The following is a 14,104-nucleotide window of genomic DNA, read 5'->3' as shown; positions in this document are numbered from 1 at the left end:
ATATTAAATATATTTATATATAATATGAATCATATTATTATGAACATATACATGTAAATATTTTCAAAATATATACTGTATGTGTGTGTCTTTATAGCTACATACTGAATATACACAGTACACACACATATATTATATAAACAAAAACTTTTATTTTGGATGCGATTAATCACGATTAATCATTACCCAGCACAAATTTTTTATTTAATGTTGTATATGGTTTTTCATGTGACAACCCCAGTGTGAAAACATGTAAAATGGGGAGATAAAATTGATAGGCTAAAAATAAATAAATAAATACAAATGTTAAATGTTCTACATTTGTATTCCAGGAAAACAATACTTATATTTAATTTAGAGACATTCGGTATGTCTCTAAATAAACCTAAGAAATATGCATTGAGTAGGCTAAAAAGTGTGACAACTAGCCCCGGTCTCCCCTATAGTATTGGGGTCTCTATAACGTAAACAAAAAATGCAAACACAACATTTGACATCTGTGCTTTAAAACAACTTCATTACCTCTCCGGCTAATTTAACGCGATTTAATAGCTTTAGTTGATAATGCTCACAGAGAAGCCCTCCTAAACGGAGCTTTGCTGATCTCTGCACTCATCCGTCGTAACTGTACTCTTTTGGGGTGACTGATCATATTCCCTTAAGCAAAGTGATGAATGAGGGCAGCAGCAGTAAAGGAGTTAAAGCTGACAGGAAGTTCAAGGAGTCCGTGTCCACGGGGGACAAGTCAATACTCCTCTCTCACTCGCGCGCACTTACTTTCAAGGCACATGCAGCCTCCAAACTCACTTCACTCTTTCTCAGTTCTCCACTAGCGTTTTCTTACATAATGAATACGTTTCCTACTCAGTCTAAATGTAGTGTGAGTGTGGATGAAACCAAAAGGAATATGTTCCTTTCCTAATGTTGAGTTTTTGACGCTAGCGGCTCTTTCAGCGTCTGTAGTGAGTGAGGCGCGTCTGTTACTCATATATGGGACAGTGGATCCAGTGAGGATGACATCTCATACTCAGCGGCGAGGCGGCGAGACTCTCAAGAAAGTTGGAAGCTGAACACTGGAACATCCAGCGTTGCTTAGTACAGTACAATACTGGAAGCCAAGCCTCCAGACGCGCTGTTTAGTCAAAGCAAGCAGGAATACTCACTGATGCGCTCGAGCTGGGAAAACCATTGATCCTTTTCATCAAAGTGGGATATTAGGATTGGAAACGGAGTACGTACATTGGCTGCGTTACTTTTGATGTCTCCGATCAGCACAGCTGTAAAGGTAGGCTATGTGTTACAGCTTGTCATACTTTTCAATGTGATTTAAGGAAAATATAGTTTATTTCAGAACCATCCTAAAGATAGATTATACCGCATTAACACTTTATACTAGTTTTAAAATAATATTTCTTAGCGTCTAACAACTGGCACGTAAATTGATTAATTAGTTAATTAAGCAAAGAGATTGATATAACACACAGTAATGGTGTATTCATATGTGTGCAAGTCAAGACGTGTGTCATCATCATCATCATCATCATCATCATCATATCTTGAACCAGTAAACTTATTCTTGTTTAGTAGCTACAACAAATCCTCCTTTTGTCTAGTAATACTTCTTTAGATTTGTTTACTCCCTCCAGATTAATGTCACACAATCTCTAATTATGTTTTCATAAAAGATGCAGTGTTCTTTTATTTCACTGTAGCCTGCATGAAAAAATGGCTTAAATCAACCTAAGATCGGATTTTTAGCACTTTTATCTGATTAAATCAACAAAGCCAGCTAAAAACACTTGATTCTGAGACCAAATCAGATAAAACCATCTTAAACGGGCAAAGACCAGCAATCCAGTTTGGGCTGGATTAAGGTGATTTTCCCAGCAGGGTTCTAATGTACACTTTGTTGCTGGTTTAGGTTGGTTTAAGATTGTTTTCCAGCCTGGCAAGTGCCCAAAATGCATCTAAAACCATCAAACCAGACCGGTTAACCACCTTAGGTTGATTTGATAGATGGTTTAAGAGTATAGACTCATTTCTTAAGATATGTGTATTACCTCAGTCTTAGCTCATAGGCAGCACTGGAAAACCCTTCAACATGGGATTGCTTTCAGCATCAGATCTTTTGTCAGACATTTAAAGTCCAGGCTTTCTCAACCTCTCTTACAGCCCCCCTCTTGCTCAAACACTATTTTCTTTAGCAGCTGGAATGCTGACTATTTGGAATGGACAAATAAAACTTCCCAACAAATCCCGTCTGGTCTCAATTTACTCACTCATTAGTTCAGCCGGGAATACAAACTCATTGAAAAGATGTCAGTTGTTACAAGTGGGAATCTGTATGCGCAAATATTGCCTGCATTAACCCCAAAATATGTCATTTTCAATTCAAAAAGAAATTTGGCTTCTATTTGGATCAATGAAATCATGTGATTGATCAGACAAAAACATATGTAATGCATCCCAGCTATTCTGAATTTCATTATAATGCTGTTGTTTTGTGAGTTCATGCTGATGTGCTTTATGATATAAACACACACCACACAGTTTGTCTGTCATTTGTCTGTCAGTAGATCAGTGGGGTCATGTTTAATTTCCTTTCAAACACACAAGACACATGCATTCTTGACTGACTTCAAGGTCTAAATTCTCTTTAAAAATGTCAACACGCATGGATTTGAGCTCTGAAAACTCCACAAATGACACTTCATTGTTTTTCCAGCTTATTATGTTATTTTGAAAATTGCAGCTTATCTCAGGGCAAAACAATATCTTAAATATCGCCCATTTGGGTCTTTAGGGGGGAAAAGGGTATTGTTTGGTCATTTTCATCATATCAAAGAGAAGAATAGGCTTCAGGATTGGTCATGGAATCTGAACCGAGAGGCAGGAAGTCAGCCAAACCCTCCCTCTGGATGTTTGGACCTTTTGAATGTGAAGGTTAACATGCAAAGCTCTGTTTGCTTTGAAAACCAACATCCCCTTTTCACCATCCACTTATTCACTTGGAAAACTGTCTTGCTAATGCCGGCCTGCTGCTTAGTTTACCATGAATTTAGGAGACAAACCCCCTCCTCCTATGACCTCGAAGGGAATACGCCAAATCCCCATTTCCTCCCAGTGCACCCCAGTTACAAGAATTTGGGCTGATGAGCTTCCCAGCTCCATGCTCCGTGTCCCTTATGGAGAGATGCGGTACAACCTGCATCTGAGGTGTAAAGCGCAGCTCGAATTCTGTGAATCGTCTTTCATACTGCCAGTATTTTTGTTGCTTTAATGCTTAATTTTAAGTTTCTTCTTGGCATTCATGGTTCCATGATATACCTTTAACATCCATAGAACATTTACATTACACTAAAGGTTTTGAAAAAGGATTTTTAAATTATTAAAGGGATAGTTCACCCAAAAATGTAAATTCTGTCATTAATTACTCACCCTCATGTTGTTCCAAACCCGTAAAACCTTTGTTCTTCTTCAGAACACAGATTATGAATTTTTTTGATGAAATCCGAGAGTTTACAGACCCTGCATAGACAGCAACGCAATTGACACATTCAAGGCCCAGAAAGGTAGTAAGGACATCATTAAAATAGTCCATGTGACACATTTTATGTGGTTCAACCTTAATTTTATGAAGCTACAAGAATGCTTGTAGTGTGAAAAGAAAAATAAGTATTAGCAAAATAAGCAGTAAACATAATTTAGTGATTCTTGGACATTTTGATGTACAACGTAAACCACACACACTCACACCCCAAACATTCTTATTAGTAAGTTACTTAGTTACTTTAGTTATTTAGTTACTTATTACAAACATATGTTTTTAAAAATAAACAACTGCATCAAAATTGGTGTATGGGTGTGTCTAATTAACGTTGAAGAGCGAAGTATCACCAATTTATTTCCCACAGCCCCTTTTTACTCATGAATTAAAAACCCATAGGAAAATCTCAAGGGAACCCATGGCAAATGAGGTTTAATTTTCATCTCGAATGCAAATGTTCTCAAATATTCCCAGATAAGAGCATCTGCCCAGCAGATGTCGAGTATTTGATGGTTGTAGTAATGCAAACACAGACGGAATCCCCCCCACCCCCACCCCCAACTCTGACCTCCGAAGCCCCCAGAATGAATGCAAGAGCAGTCCCTCAGCAGCCAAGAGGCTGACTTTACACCATCTCCCTCAAACAGCGGCATTTCCGACACTGGTGGAGGAGAAAAGAGCTGGAAGTGGTTCAGAGACTTGATGGGTTTGGGAGGGGATGAGCTTTCTAACGGTGGAGTTTGCTGACTCCGTCCATCTCAAGGAGTCTTGTGTTTGCAGTGGTGACGGAGCGGGTGCGTTTGAGAGGGTTTCTAAGTGCAGGTGTGTGCAAACGCACAGCTGTGAATGCCGTCCTCTGCCTGGTGACTCAAAACCGCACTGTCTCTCTGCCCTACTTGGATGCGTCCTCCATGAGTAATTCGTTCCCACCGTCCTATACTTCTCTATGACTCTTGATCACCCCAGGATTCTGTCTGCACCTCTGCTGCGTTACTTCATACAGGTCAAAGATCACGACTTTTCTGCGTCATTCCTTCTGTCTACACTTTGCCCTGCCTGGATCATTATCCATTTGTCTTTTTTTTTTTAATCTCTTATCGTTGATCACTAGAAACATTCCTGTTTTTAATATATAACTGTTTAACTTCCCAGGCTTCCCATACACTATGAATAACATAGCGGTTCCCTTTCCTGGCTACTAAAAGGTCCATTAGCCCCCCTTTTCCCACTGTTGATAAATTGATGGGGCTGCATGCAAGTTTGTCACCTTGAACTTTATGGACAGACACTTATTATTTTATAGACACCATTTACAGCACAGCTTTCCTTCTATAATTAGTTACATACACTAAGACAAAGCGAATTTCCCTGGTGGAGCAGGCAAGAACTCAGGGCTACAGGCCCTTTTTTATAGCCCCACTCTTCACTACACCCGATGACACTTTTATTGAGCCTCAGGAACTTGGATGTTTCAGCCCTCTCGGCCAAAACTCTTTCCCCTCACTGTATGTTCTCTGGGGAATGATTGCCTTTCTGTGCGATCATGACATATTTCTGAAAAACCATGAAAATTGGTCTTTTGAAATATGTAAACTGCTTTCTAATAGTCATTGTGAGGTCACTGGCCTCGTTTCGTCGTGTGAATGGCAGGGAAAGCTCTGCTCTCGCTGGCCAGTTGATGATGGCCAAATTTATATGATCTCACCATGGACTGCATTACTGATGCACAGCTGTTTTACTGTGCGCTAATGGGTCATTTAAAAATGTAGGCCAATTTCCCAAAGCTTCAAAATTTGTGCATGAAATGTGTTGAACATTGAGCTCAGTGGGAACAATCTGAAAAAAAATTGAAGGGACCCATTATAAACCTAATCAGCTTTGCTGGTGAATATTAATTTTACCTTTTTTTGACTACTTGTTACTAGTTGTACTATAACATTTTTACTAGTTGTAACTGATCGGCTAAGAGGCAGACATTGCTTCTACTACTTCTGTGTTTTATGTGCAAGGACTTTAATAGACTTGTTGCACATTTGAAGTTATGTATTAAAAATTAATTTTAAACATTTGTTTTGGGTAGTGGGAAGAAATTCAAATATTAGGTTGATACTACATTATTGATATCAAGATAAGAAAAAGTCTCATTGGTAGAATTAAATAAAAAAAATCTTGGGAAAAAAGCAAATTTTTCAAATAATTAATTTTATTATTTAAATTACTTTTTGTTGCCTACAAATGCAAAACACAGTGATTATGACAACATTGAAAGTGCCGAAAATGGCTTTATGGTCCTTTTTAAAGGGGTCATTGGATGCCCATTTTCCACAAGTTGATATGATTCTTTAGGGTCTTACTGAAAAGTCTATAACATGGTTTGTCTATAACAAGTCTATAACAGCCTTTTTATCCTGTCAAAAACAGCTCTGTTCATAGAAAGCTGTTTTATTGCATGTTCATTTAAATGATAATGAGCTCTGCTATCTTCTGTGGGGTGACAAGCAGTACTATTTACTTAAGCCGCATTTAGCCCTGAAACTTGCTCACTAGCGCATTATTAGGAAAGGCGATTTGCAAAGATTCATAAAAAACTCTTACACTCACTTCATCAGTTGGTGAAGCTGGATCACGAATGATTCGTGCGAACATAGACGCATTTAGGCAGATCGGGAGGTGCATTCCCTTCATAAGCAAAAGTAATTCACTGCGTCTTCAGCGGCTCAGATGTCAGGAGTAAATGACGACTGCTATATTCATTACTACATCCAACAACAGAGCACCTCAATCACTATGGAGACATTCTTGTCTATGTCCCTGCTCCGGCGTCGAAACAGTGGTGGTCGGGCTGTTCACAGCTCACTCAGGGCAGGTCTAAGGTAAGACGGCAGTGTCAATCAACAATTGTGGGAGGGGCCTTGGTCTGTGTGATGTCACACAGAAAAGAAGCTGAGAACGGCTTGATTTGAAAAAGGGGATATTATTTTTAGGAATTAAATAAAAACCACTGGGTGGATTTTTATCATTATAGGGTGGATGTGTACACACACTGCCAACACACATTTATGTTCAAACAACATGTAAATGTGAATTTTGCATCCGATGACCCCTTTAAATTAATTGTTTAATTCAATAATGGATTGTTTGAATATCAATTTCACCCTATGTATCTCTAAATCTGAGTGTAGCTGAACCATCTGTCATAGATCATAGACATGATTCAACCCATAACTTAATTTTGACAAAATTTGTAGTTGCTGTGTTTTGGCTTTGTCCAGAATCCACTCCTGATGTGACCAATTGGCAAATGCTTGGTCTTAAAATCACTTATTTATGTAACTAGCTATTTGTAATAGTTGTGTCATTACCATATTTTACAACCCCCACTTAATATTGTCTAGAAGATACGATATTGAACAAAGGCTCTCCTGTGATTGAGGACCACATACAGCGTGGCCTGCATTAGTGCCCCTCCCTCCTCACTGTCCCTTCGCTTTCATGCCCACTGCATTTCCTCACCAGCGTATATGTAAATACGGGTGACCACCCCAACCGTGCATTATCCATTGTGTTTGTGAAGTCTTTGTCTAACCGAACAAGGAAAAGGCCAAAAAAAAATGTGGTGCTGGCGGTGGGCAGACATGTCGGAGGGGTGGATGGCAGTGCTGTGGTCCGGCTCCAGAGGGAAATGTGAAGGTCAGCTGGAAAAGAAACAATAACATTCAAAACTATCTGCGAAATACAATAGAGCAGCAAGGCCAGGACTGACAATAGTCACGCTTCTGTTTATTTATGTGTTTGGGTGCATCAGCATTGACCTCACTTTGTGAACAGGTCAGCTGTTGAACATCAAAACACATCTTCACCCCTCCACACACTCACATGCACCTCTGTTTATGTGTGTTGGCCAGTTTTAGATAGATGGACGTTGCATTGGGTGTGAGTGTGTTTACAGTAGTGGGCTCTGTTTGCAATATGAATTCATCTGTTGATAATTCTTTACAGTTCAGTGTCAAAAGTAATAGTTTTTAATGCTTTTTTATACTTTAGTTAAAACCAGAAGCTTTGCTTCTGCTTTGTGTTTTTGGTTGCAAAATAACTATGAAGAAAATGAATAAGACATGTTCAAGAAACTGTTCAGTGAATAAAAGTTCTTTGTTGGTATCTGTGGGTCCAAAAAAAAACTTTAACTACCATGAAACCTTTCCTTGCACATAAGGTTCTTTACGGTGGAAAAAGGTTCTTAACATTATTAAGTTCTTTATGCTAAGAAAATGTAATCTTTTAAGAACTGTTTTCTGGGGAACCTAAAATATTTCTTCTATGGCATGGGTTCCCAAACTTTTTTGTCAGCTGAATCCCGTATATTTACTTGAATATAAAATCTTTTTAGATTTTTGTTAGACAACAAAGACTTCACAAACACAATGGATAATGCGCGGTTGGGGTGGTCACCCGTATTTACACATACTTGAATGTAAAATACCCCATGAGATTTTAAGCTAATATTTTAAGTATGACACATTTGCATGTCCACGGTTCTGTGATGGTCATGGGACATGCAAGTACTGTAAATATAAAATATTTAATATTTTTCAGTAAGTCTTTTAATTTGTTTAAAGGGCTGCACAACTTGGCCAAAAAACGACTTGGTTTTTATTTTGGCAGAATAGTGGTAAAATGCTGTAAACTTTCTGAATGTTGGCAATTATACCAGTGTTTATGTGGTTATATAAAGTGAACCGTGTGCAAACTGCATTCCCAAATGCATGGTAAACTTGCAGAGATGTAATTCGTGAGAAGCAGCATTTACTATGAACCGCATTGCTCTGAAAACTGTTTATTATAAGCGGCACGTGTAAATGAACACAGTGACACTCTTCACTCTGAAACATGCAGTGCAACAGACTATATGCTTCTTAAATTAAATCGCATGATGTATCGCAATTTCAGGTTTATTACTATTAATTGTGCAGCCCCATTTGTTTATTTTAATGTGACATTTGATTTAACTAAATATTAGCACTTCATTATTTTTTCATCACGGAATAATTTTTTTTAAATTGAGGCCTTTTGTCTCACAATTCAGATTTTTTTTTAATTATGAGTTTACATCTCGCAATTTTTTTTCCTGCCATGAAATAAAAAAATAAGAATTTCTTAATTTCTGTCTTTCTTTTTCTTGCAATTCTGAGTTTATAGCTCGCAATTCCAACGCTCTTTTTTTTTGCAATTCTAAGAAAATTGCAAGAAAAAAGTCAGAATTGTGAGATATAAACTTATTTTTTTCTTTTTCTTTCACAATTTCACAAGAAAGTTTATACTCAAAAACATCTGAATTGTTAGATGAAAAATTGCAAAAACAATCTTCCATATGAACCCCCTGCATTTAGGAATCCCTGTTCTATGGCTTATCTGCCCATTTTGGAACTTTTATATTTAAGGGTTCTGCAATGTTATGTCAGTGACTGACTCTTTTATATTACAATATAAGAAACAGTGAACTTCTTCACTCTAACATATAATTGTCATTCAGCTCTTCTACCCTTTAGACATGCAAAAGAAAACTCCCCAAAACACACTCATGTGCAGGCAAGAACAGGCACACAGCTGTCCAGCTGTGCTCTCATGTAATAGGACTCTGTCAGCGGGTAGTTTTGTCTCTATGACTGTCAGACTGTGGACCGTACAGATGCACCTGGAATGATGCCACAAGAGATGCAACTGTAATGAAAATTACAGGGTGGAAAAAGGCCTCCCGCTCGACATTTTCATTATAACAAAGTTGCAATTTTGCTTGAGGTGCATGTCAGGGTGTTTGGAAGACGTATGGAGACTGGCTGCTCTGCATTAGGGAGAGTAGAGTCTCGCTAACCTCATTCTAACCTCTGCGCTGGCTAACCAGATGTTGGCTCTCATCCACTCAGCCTCAAAAATACTTGCTGTCCCCCCAACCTCGCCGACAGAAACATTTATTCGCTATTAGAATCTGTTGTCGGAAAGCGAGTTAATTTTTACCACAATTCCATTTCTGGAATTCGGGAATTTCACAGCAAACAAGCTCTGGAGCCAAGAAAGTACATGGGGTTTTAACCGCAAAGGCTTGTAGTGTTCTACAACCTTCATTCTCGTAGTTACAGGAAGTGAGATGCCTTTAATGAGGCAGAGCTGGAAATGGGCCCTAAAGGACCCGGGGGACTGCGGTGAGAAACACTCTGAAGGACAGTGCATGGAAAAGTGCCAGGATAATTTTTAATTTAGTCTGGTTACGAGACATCCAAAACAGATCATTATGCTTGGCTTGGAGCGTTTCGCTGCAACTGAAGTATGGACACAAACAGAGCTGCCTAAATAACAGGAGCTATATCACGCACTAAAACTTTAGATCAGCGATTGTCGATTAGTGGGTCGTGGCCCAAAATCTGGTTGCATGTCTATTCTGACAGGAGGGACAAAACGATGTTTAATGTGAATGATAAAATGCAACTAGCCATAGAATGGTTAGGGATGCACAATATATCTGTATCATATCAGTTATAAGACAATTTTGCAGATTTTTGTTAATTTACCTGTATCATTCGATATTGGATATTCAAATGTAACAATGTAATCATCAATTGTTGAGTATGATTACGTTGTTGAATCAACAATGTAATCACACTGTACTTTTTACTTCACTGAATGCCTAGATTTTTTTATTATTATTATTTTTGAAATATTTGCACACTGTACATTTTAATGTTGTGATGCCTGATTTCCCTTATAGCATTTAAAATAATTGCTTTTAATTGATTTATGATTTTATTTTATCTTTAACTTATTTAGAAAGATTTTCTTTATAGCATTTTTTCAATTTTTTCATTTTTATTTTAAGCATCATTTCATTCACACAATATACAGTGGTGTGAAAAAGTGTTGGCCCCCTTCCTGATTTTTTATTTTTTTGCATGTTTGTCACACTTTAATGTTCCAGATCATCAAACAAATTTAAATATTAATCAAAGATAACACAAGTAAACACAACATGCAGTTTTTAAATAAAGGTTTTTTTTTATGAAGGGAAAACAAAATCCAAACCCACATGGCCCTGTGTGAAAAAGTGCCCCCCCCCCCCCAATACAAGTAATTGAGATCTATCAGTCTGGAAAAGGTTATAAAGCCATTTCTAAAGCTTTGGGACTCCAGCGAACCACAGTGAGAACCATTATCCACAAATGGCGAAAACATGGAACAGTGGTGAACCTTCCCAGGAGTGGCCGGCTGACCAAAATTACCCCAAGAGCGCAGCAACGACTCATCCAAGAGGTCACAAAAGACCCCACAGCAACATCTAAAGAACTGCAGGCCTCACTTGCCTCAGTTAAGGTCAGTGTTCATGACTCCACCATAAGAAAGAGACTGGGCAAAAATGGCCTGCATGGCAGAGTTCCAAGACGAAAACCGCTGCTGAGCAAAAAGAACATAAAGGCTCGTCTCAGTTTTGCCAGAAAACATCTTGATGATCCCCAAGACTTTTGGGAAAATACTCTGTGGACTGACGAGACAAAAGTTGAACTTTTTGGAAGGTGTGTGTCCCATTACATCTGGTGTAAAAGTAACACAGCATTTCAGAAAAAGAACATCATACCAACAGTAAAATATGGTGGTGGTAGTGTGATGGTCTGGGGCTGTTTTGCTGCTTCAGGACCTGGAAGACTTGCTGTGATAAATGGAACCATGAATTCAGCTGTCTACCAAAAAATCCTGAAGGACAATATCTGGCCATCTGTTCGTGACCTCAAGCTGAAGCGAACTTGGGTTCTGCAGCAGGACAATGATCCAAAACACACAAGCAAATCCACCTCTGAATGGCTGAAGAAAAACAAAATGAAGACTTTGGAGTGGCCTAGTCAAAGTCCTGACCTGAATCCTATTGAGATGCTGTGGCATGACCTTAAAAAGGCGATTCATGGTCGAAAACCCTCCAATGTGGCTGAATTACAACAATTCTGCCAAGATGAGTGGGCCAAAATTCCTCCACAGCGCTGTAACAGACTCATTGCAAGTTATGGCAACGCTTGATAGCAGTTGTTGCTGCTAAGGGTGGCCCAACCAGTTATTAGGTTTAGGGGGCAAGCACTTTTTCACACAGGGCCAGGTGGATTTGGATTTTGTTTTCCCTTCATAATAAAAAACTTCATTCAAAAACTGCTTATGTTGTGTTATCTTTGATTAATATTTACATTTGTTTGATGATCTGAAACATTAAAGTGTGACAAACATGCAAAAAACTTAAAAATCAGGAAGGGGGCCAACACTTTTTCACACCACTGTATTTGGTTTACAGTTGTTGAGTATCATGTAATCATACTGTACATATCAATGTTGTGATGCCTGAATTCATTTGTATAATTTAAAAAGACTGGTTTTAATGTTAATCGTATTTTGTTGTATTTTCTTTTCTTTATATATTTCTGTCTTGTTTTAAGGATTTGTTTTATTTTATTTTGAACTTAAACTTATTTCGAAAGAAAATGTCTATTTATTATAAATTTTATTTTATTTGCGATTAATCATTTGTTACAGTTTGGCCACTTGCCTTCTGGGCCTTAAAGGGATATTTCACCCAAAAATGAAATTCTGTCATTAATTACTCACCCTCATGTCGTTTCAAACCCGTAAGACCTTCGTTCATCTTCGGAACACAAATTAAGATATTTTTTATTAAATCTGAGAGCTTTCTGATACTGCATAGACAGTATCAAGGCCCAGAAAGCTAGTAAGGACATAATTTAAATAGTCCATGTGACATCAGTGCTTCAACCGTAATTTTATAAAGAATAGAAAACAAAAATAAGTACTTTATTCAACAATTTCATTTATTCTGTGTCAGTACTCTTGTGAATGTGCGTCAAAGACTGGCACTGAAGAGAAGAAATTGTTGAATAAAGTTTTTATTTTTGTTTTCACAAAAATATTCTCGTAGCTTCATAACATTACGGTTGAAGCACTGATGTCACATGGACTATTTTAACGATGTCCTTCCAACGTGCCAGTTGCGTTGCTGTATATGGAGGGTCAGAAATCTCTAGGATTTAATAAAAAATATCATAATTTGTGTTGAACAGATGAACAAAGGTCTTACGGGTTTTGAACGACATGAGGGTGAACTATCCCTTTAAGCGAGAACCCCTGTTTTAGATAGGAAGCTCTTTATTTGAATTCTTAAATCAAAGTGCAGAAAAAGAGCAGTGTCAATTTTATTGTAAGACATCAGAGCAGAACGAGTATGGAGAACTTCTCCCCTATGCTGTGAACTTTTTCTGTCTCTTTCTTAGTTATGGAGGGTGGCTGTATAGTTCAAGCTGTCCCTCAGATGTTGAGCTCTCCTGCTGGTGTTGTCCTCTGAGTGACGGGCAGCGGGGAGCCTGCGGAGTGAAGGCCGGGGCAGGTGACATGGGAGACGGCTTGTCGGGATATGATAAACATTAACACATCATAGAGGAGCCCTGTCTATTCCAATTGTTCCCCTTTCCTGAAGTTCCAGCACCAATTGCGCTGACAGGACACATGCTCAACATTTGGGAAAGAGAGCTGCAGATTTTTGTGTCTGTGCCAACCATTACATACGTTTAATTTTCTCTTCTTTTGTAAGAGAGAGAAAGAAAGTGCGAGACGAAACCCTTCGAAGCAAGGCTGCGAGCTGCACCCCCACTCTTTCTCAGACAGCTTCTATTGAGTTTCAGCTCTTTAATTGCTTTGGCTCAGACCTTTTTTCCCTCTAGTTTTTTTTATTGTCTTCCTCTTTTCGTGAAAGAAGCGGAAGGCACTTTCGCACTGATAAAGAAAGAGCTGGTTTGCTGTAGTTTTTCTCAGTCTAAACTAATGGGAGTATACACTACATTTGTTGAGTGGTTATAATGTTCTGTCACTTACATTTTCTTTCTTTCTTTTTTTATCAGACATTGCTGTTAGGTATTACTCTCTGAGCTTTTTATTATTTTTTATTTTATTTTATTTTATTTTTTATATTTTATTTAATGTTTCCAAGCAGACATTCTTTCCACAAAGTGACAGCTATCCAATTAACTGTTTTGTTTTATTTAATTTTATCTTATTATTATTATTATTATTATTCCTTTATTTTATGATATTTTACAAATAGACCTTCTTGCTATGAGGCGACAGTGTTTACCAGTTATTTAATTTCATTTAATTTTTTTATGATATTTTTTATTATTTTATTTTCCAAGTGGACATTCTTGCTGCTCAGTGACAGTGTTATTTTACTGCCATTATTTTTTATTACACGTTTTTGATTACATTTGTCATGTAACAATACTTCTAGATGAGCTGAAACTGTATTGTTGTCTAACACTTTGCATTTGTTTTGCAGGTTTCAACTTCCTGTGATATAATCACACCATGCCTGAGGGAGCGGGCCGCGACAGCCATAAAAAAAACAGCAACCAAGGTCAGATGCCACTCAGATTTTGAAGTTCCTTTGTTAACTTCTCTACTGTAAGTTGTGGCTGAGTTCAAAACCATAAACAAGAGCCTGGGAAAATGACGAAAGATATCTTT

At 37.9% G+C, this 14,104-nt stretch overlaps 1 protein-coding gene across 1 annotated transcript in view; it reads left to right on the top strand.

Moving 5' to 3' along the window:
* The first annotated feature begins 761 nt into the window (after window positions 1-761).
* Window positions 762-14,104, top strand: part of LOC306854507 (pleckstrin homology domain-containing family G member 2-like) — a 46,687-nt gene continuing 33,344 nt past the window's right edge. Inside the window, exons 1-2 of the mRNA XM_079392601.1 lie at window positions 762-1,285; window positions 13,917-13,994. Coding sequence (XP_079248727.1) covers window positions 13,946-13,994 — 49 coding nt within the window. The 5' untranslated portion in view covers window positions 762-1,285; window positions 13,917-13,945. The remainder of the gene's footprint in view (window positions 1,286-13,916; window positions 13,995-14,104) is intronic.

Source organism: Barbus barbus, assembly GCF_936440315.1.
Source record: "Barbus barbus genome assembly, chromosome: 34".
NCBI classification, from domain to species: domain Eukaryota; kingdom Metazoa; phylum Chordata; class Actinopteri; order Cypriniformes; family Cyprinidae; genus Barbus; species Barbus barbus.
This window is presented reverse-complemented; position numbering and strand designations above follow the sequence as displayed.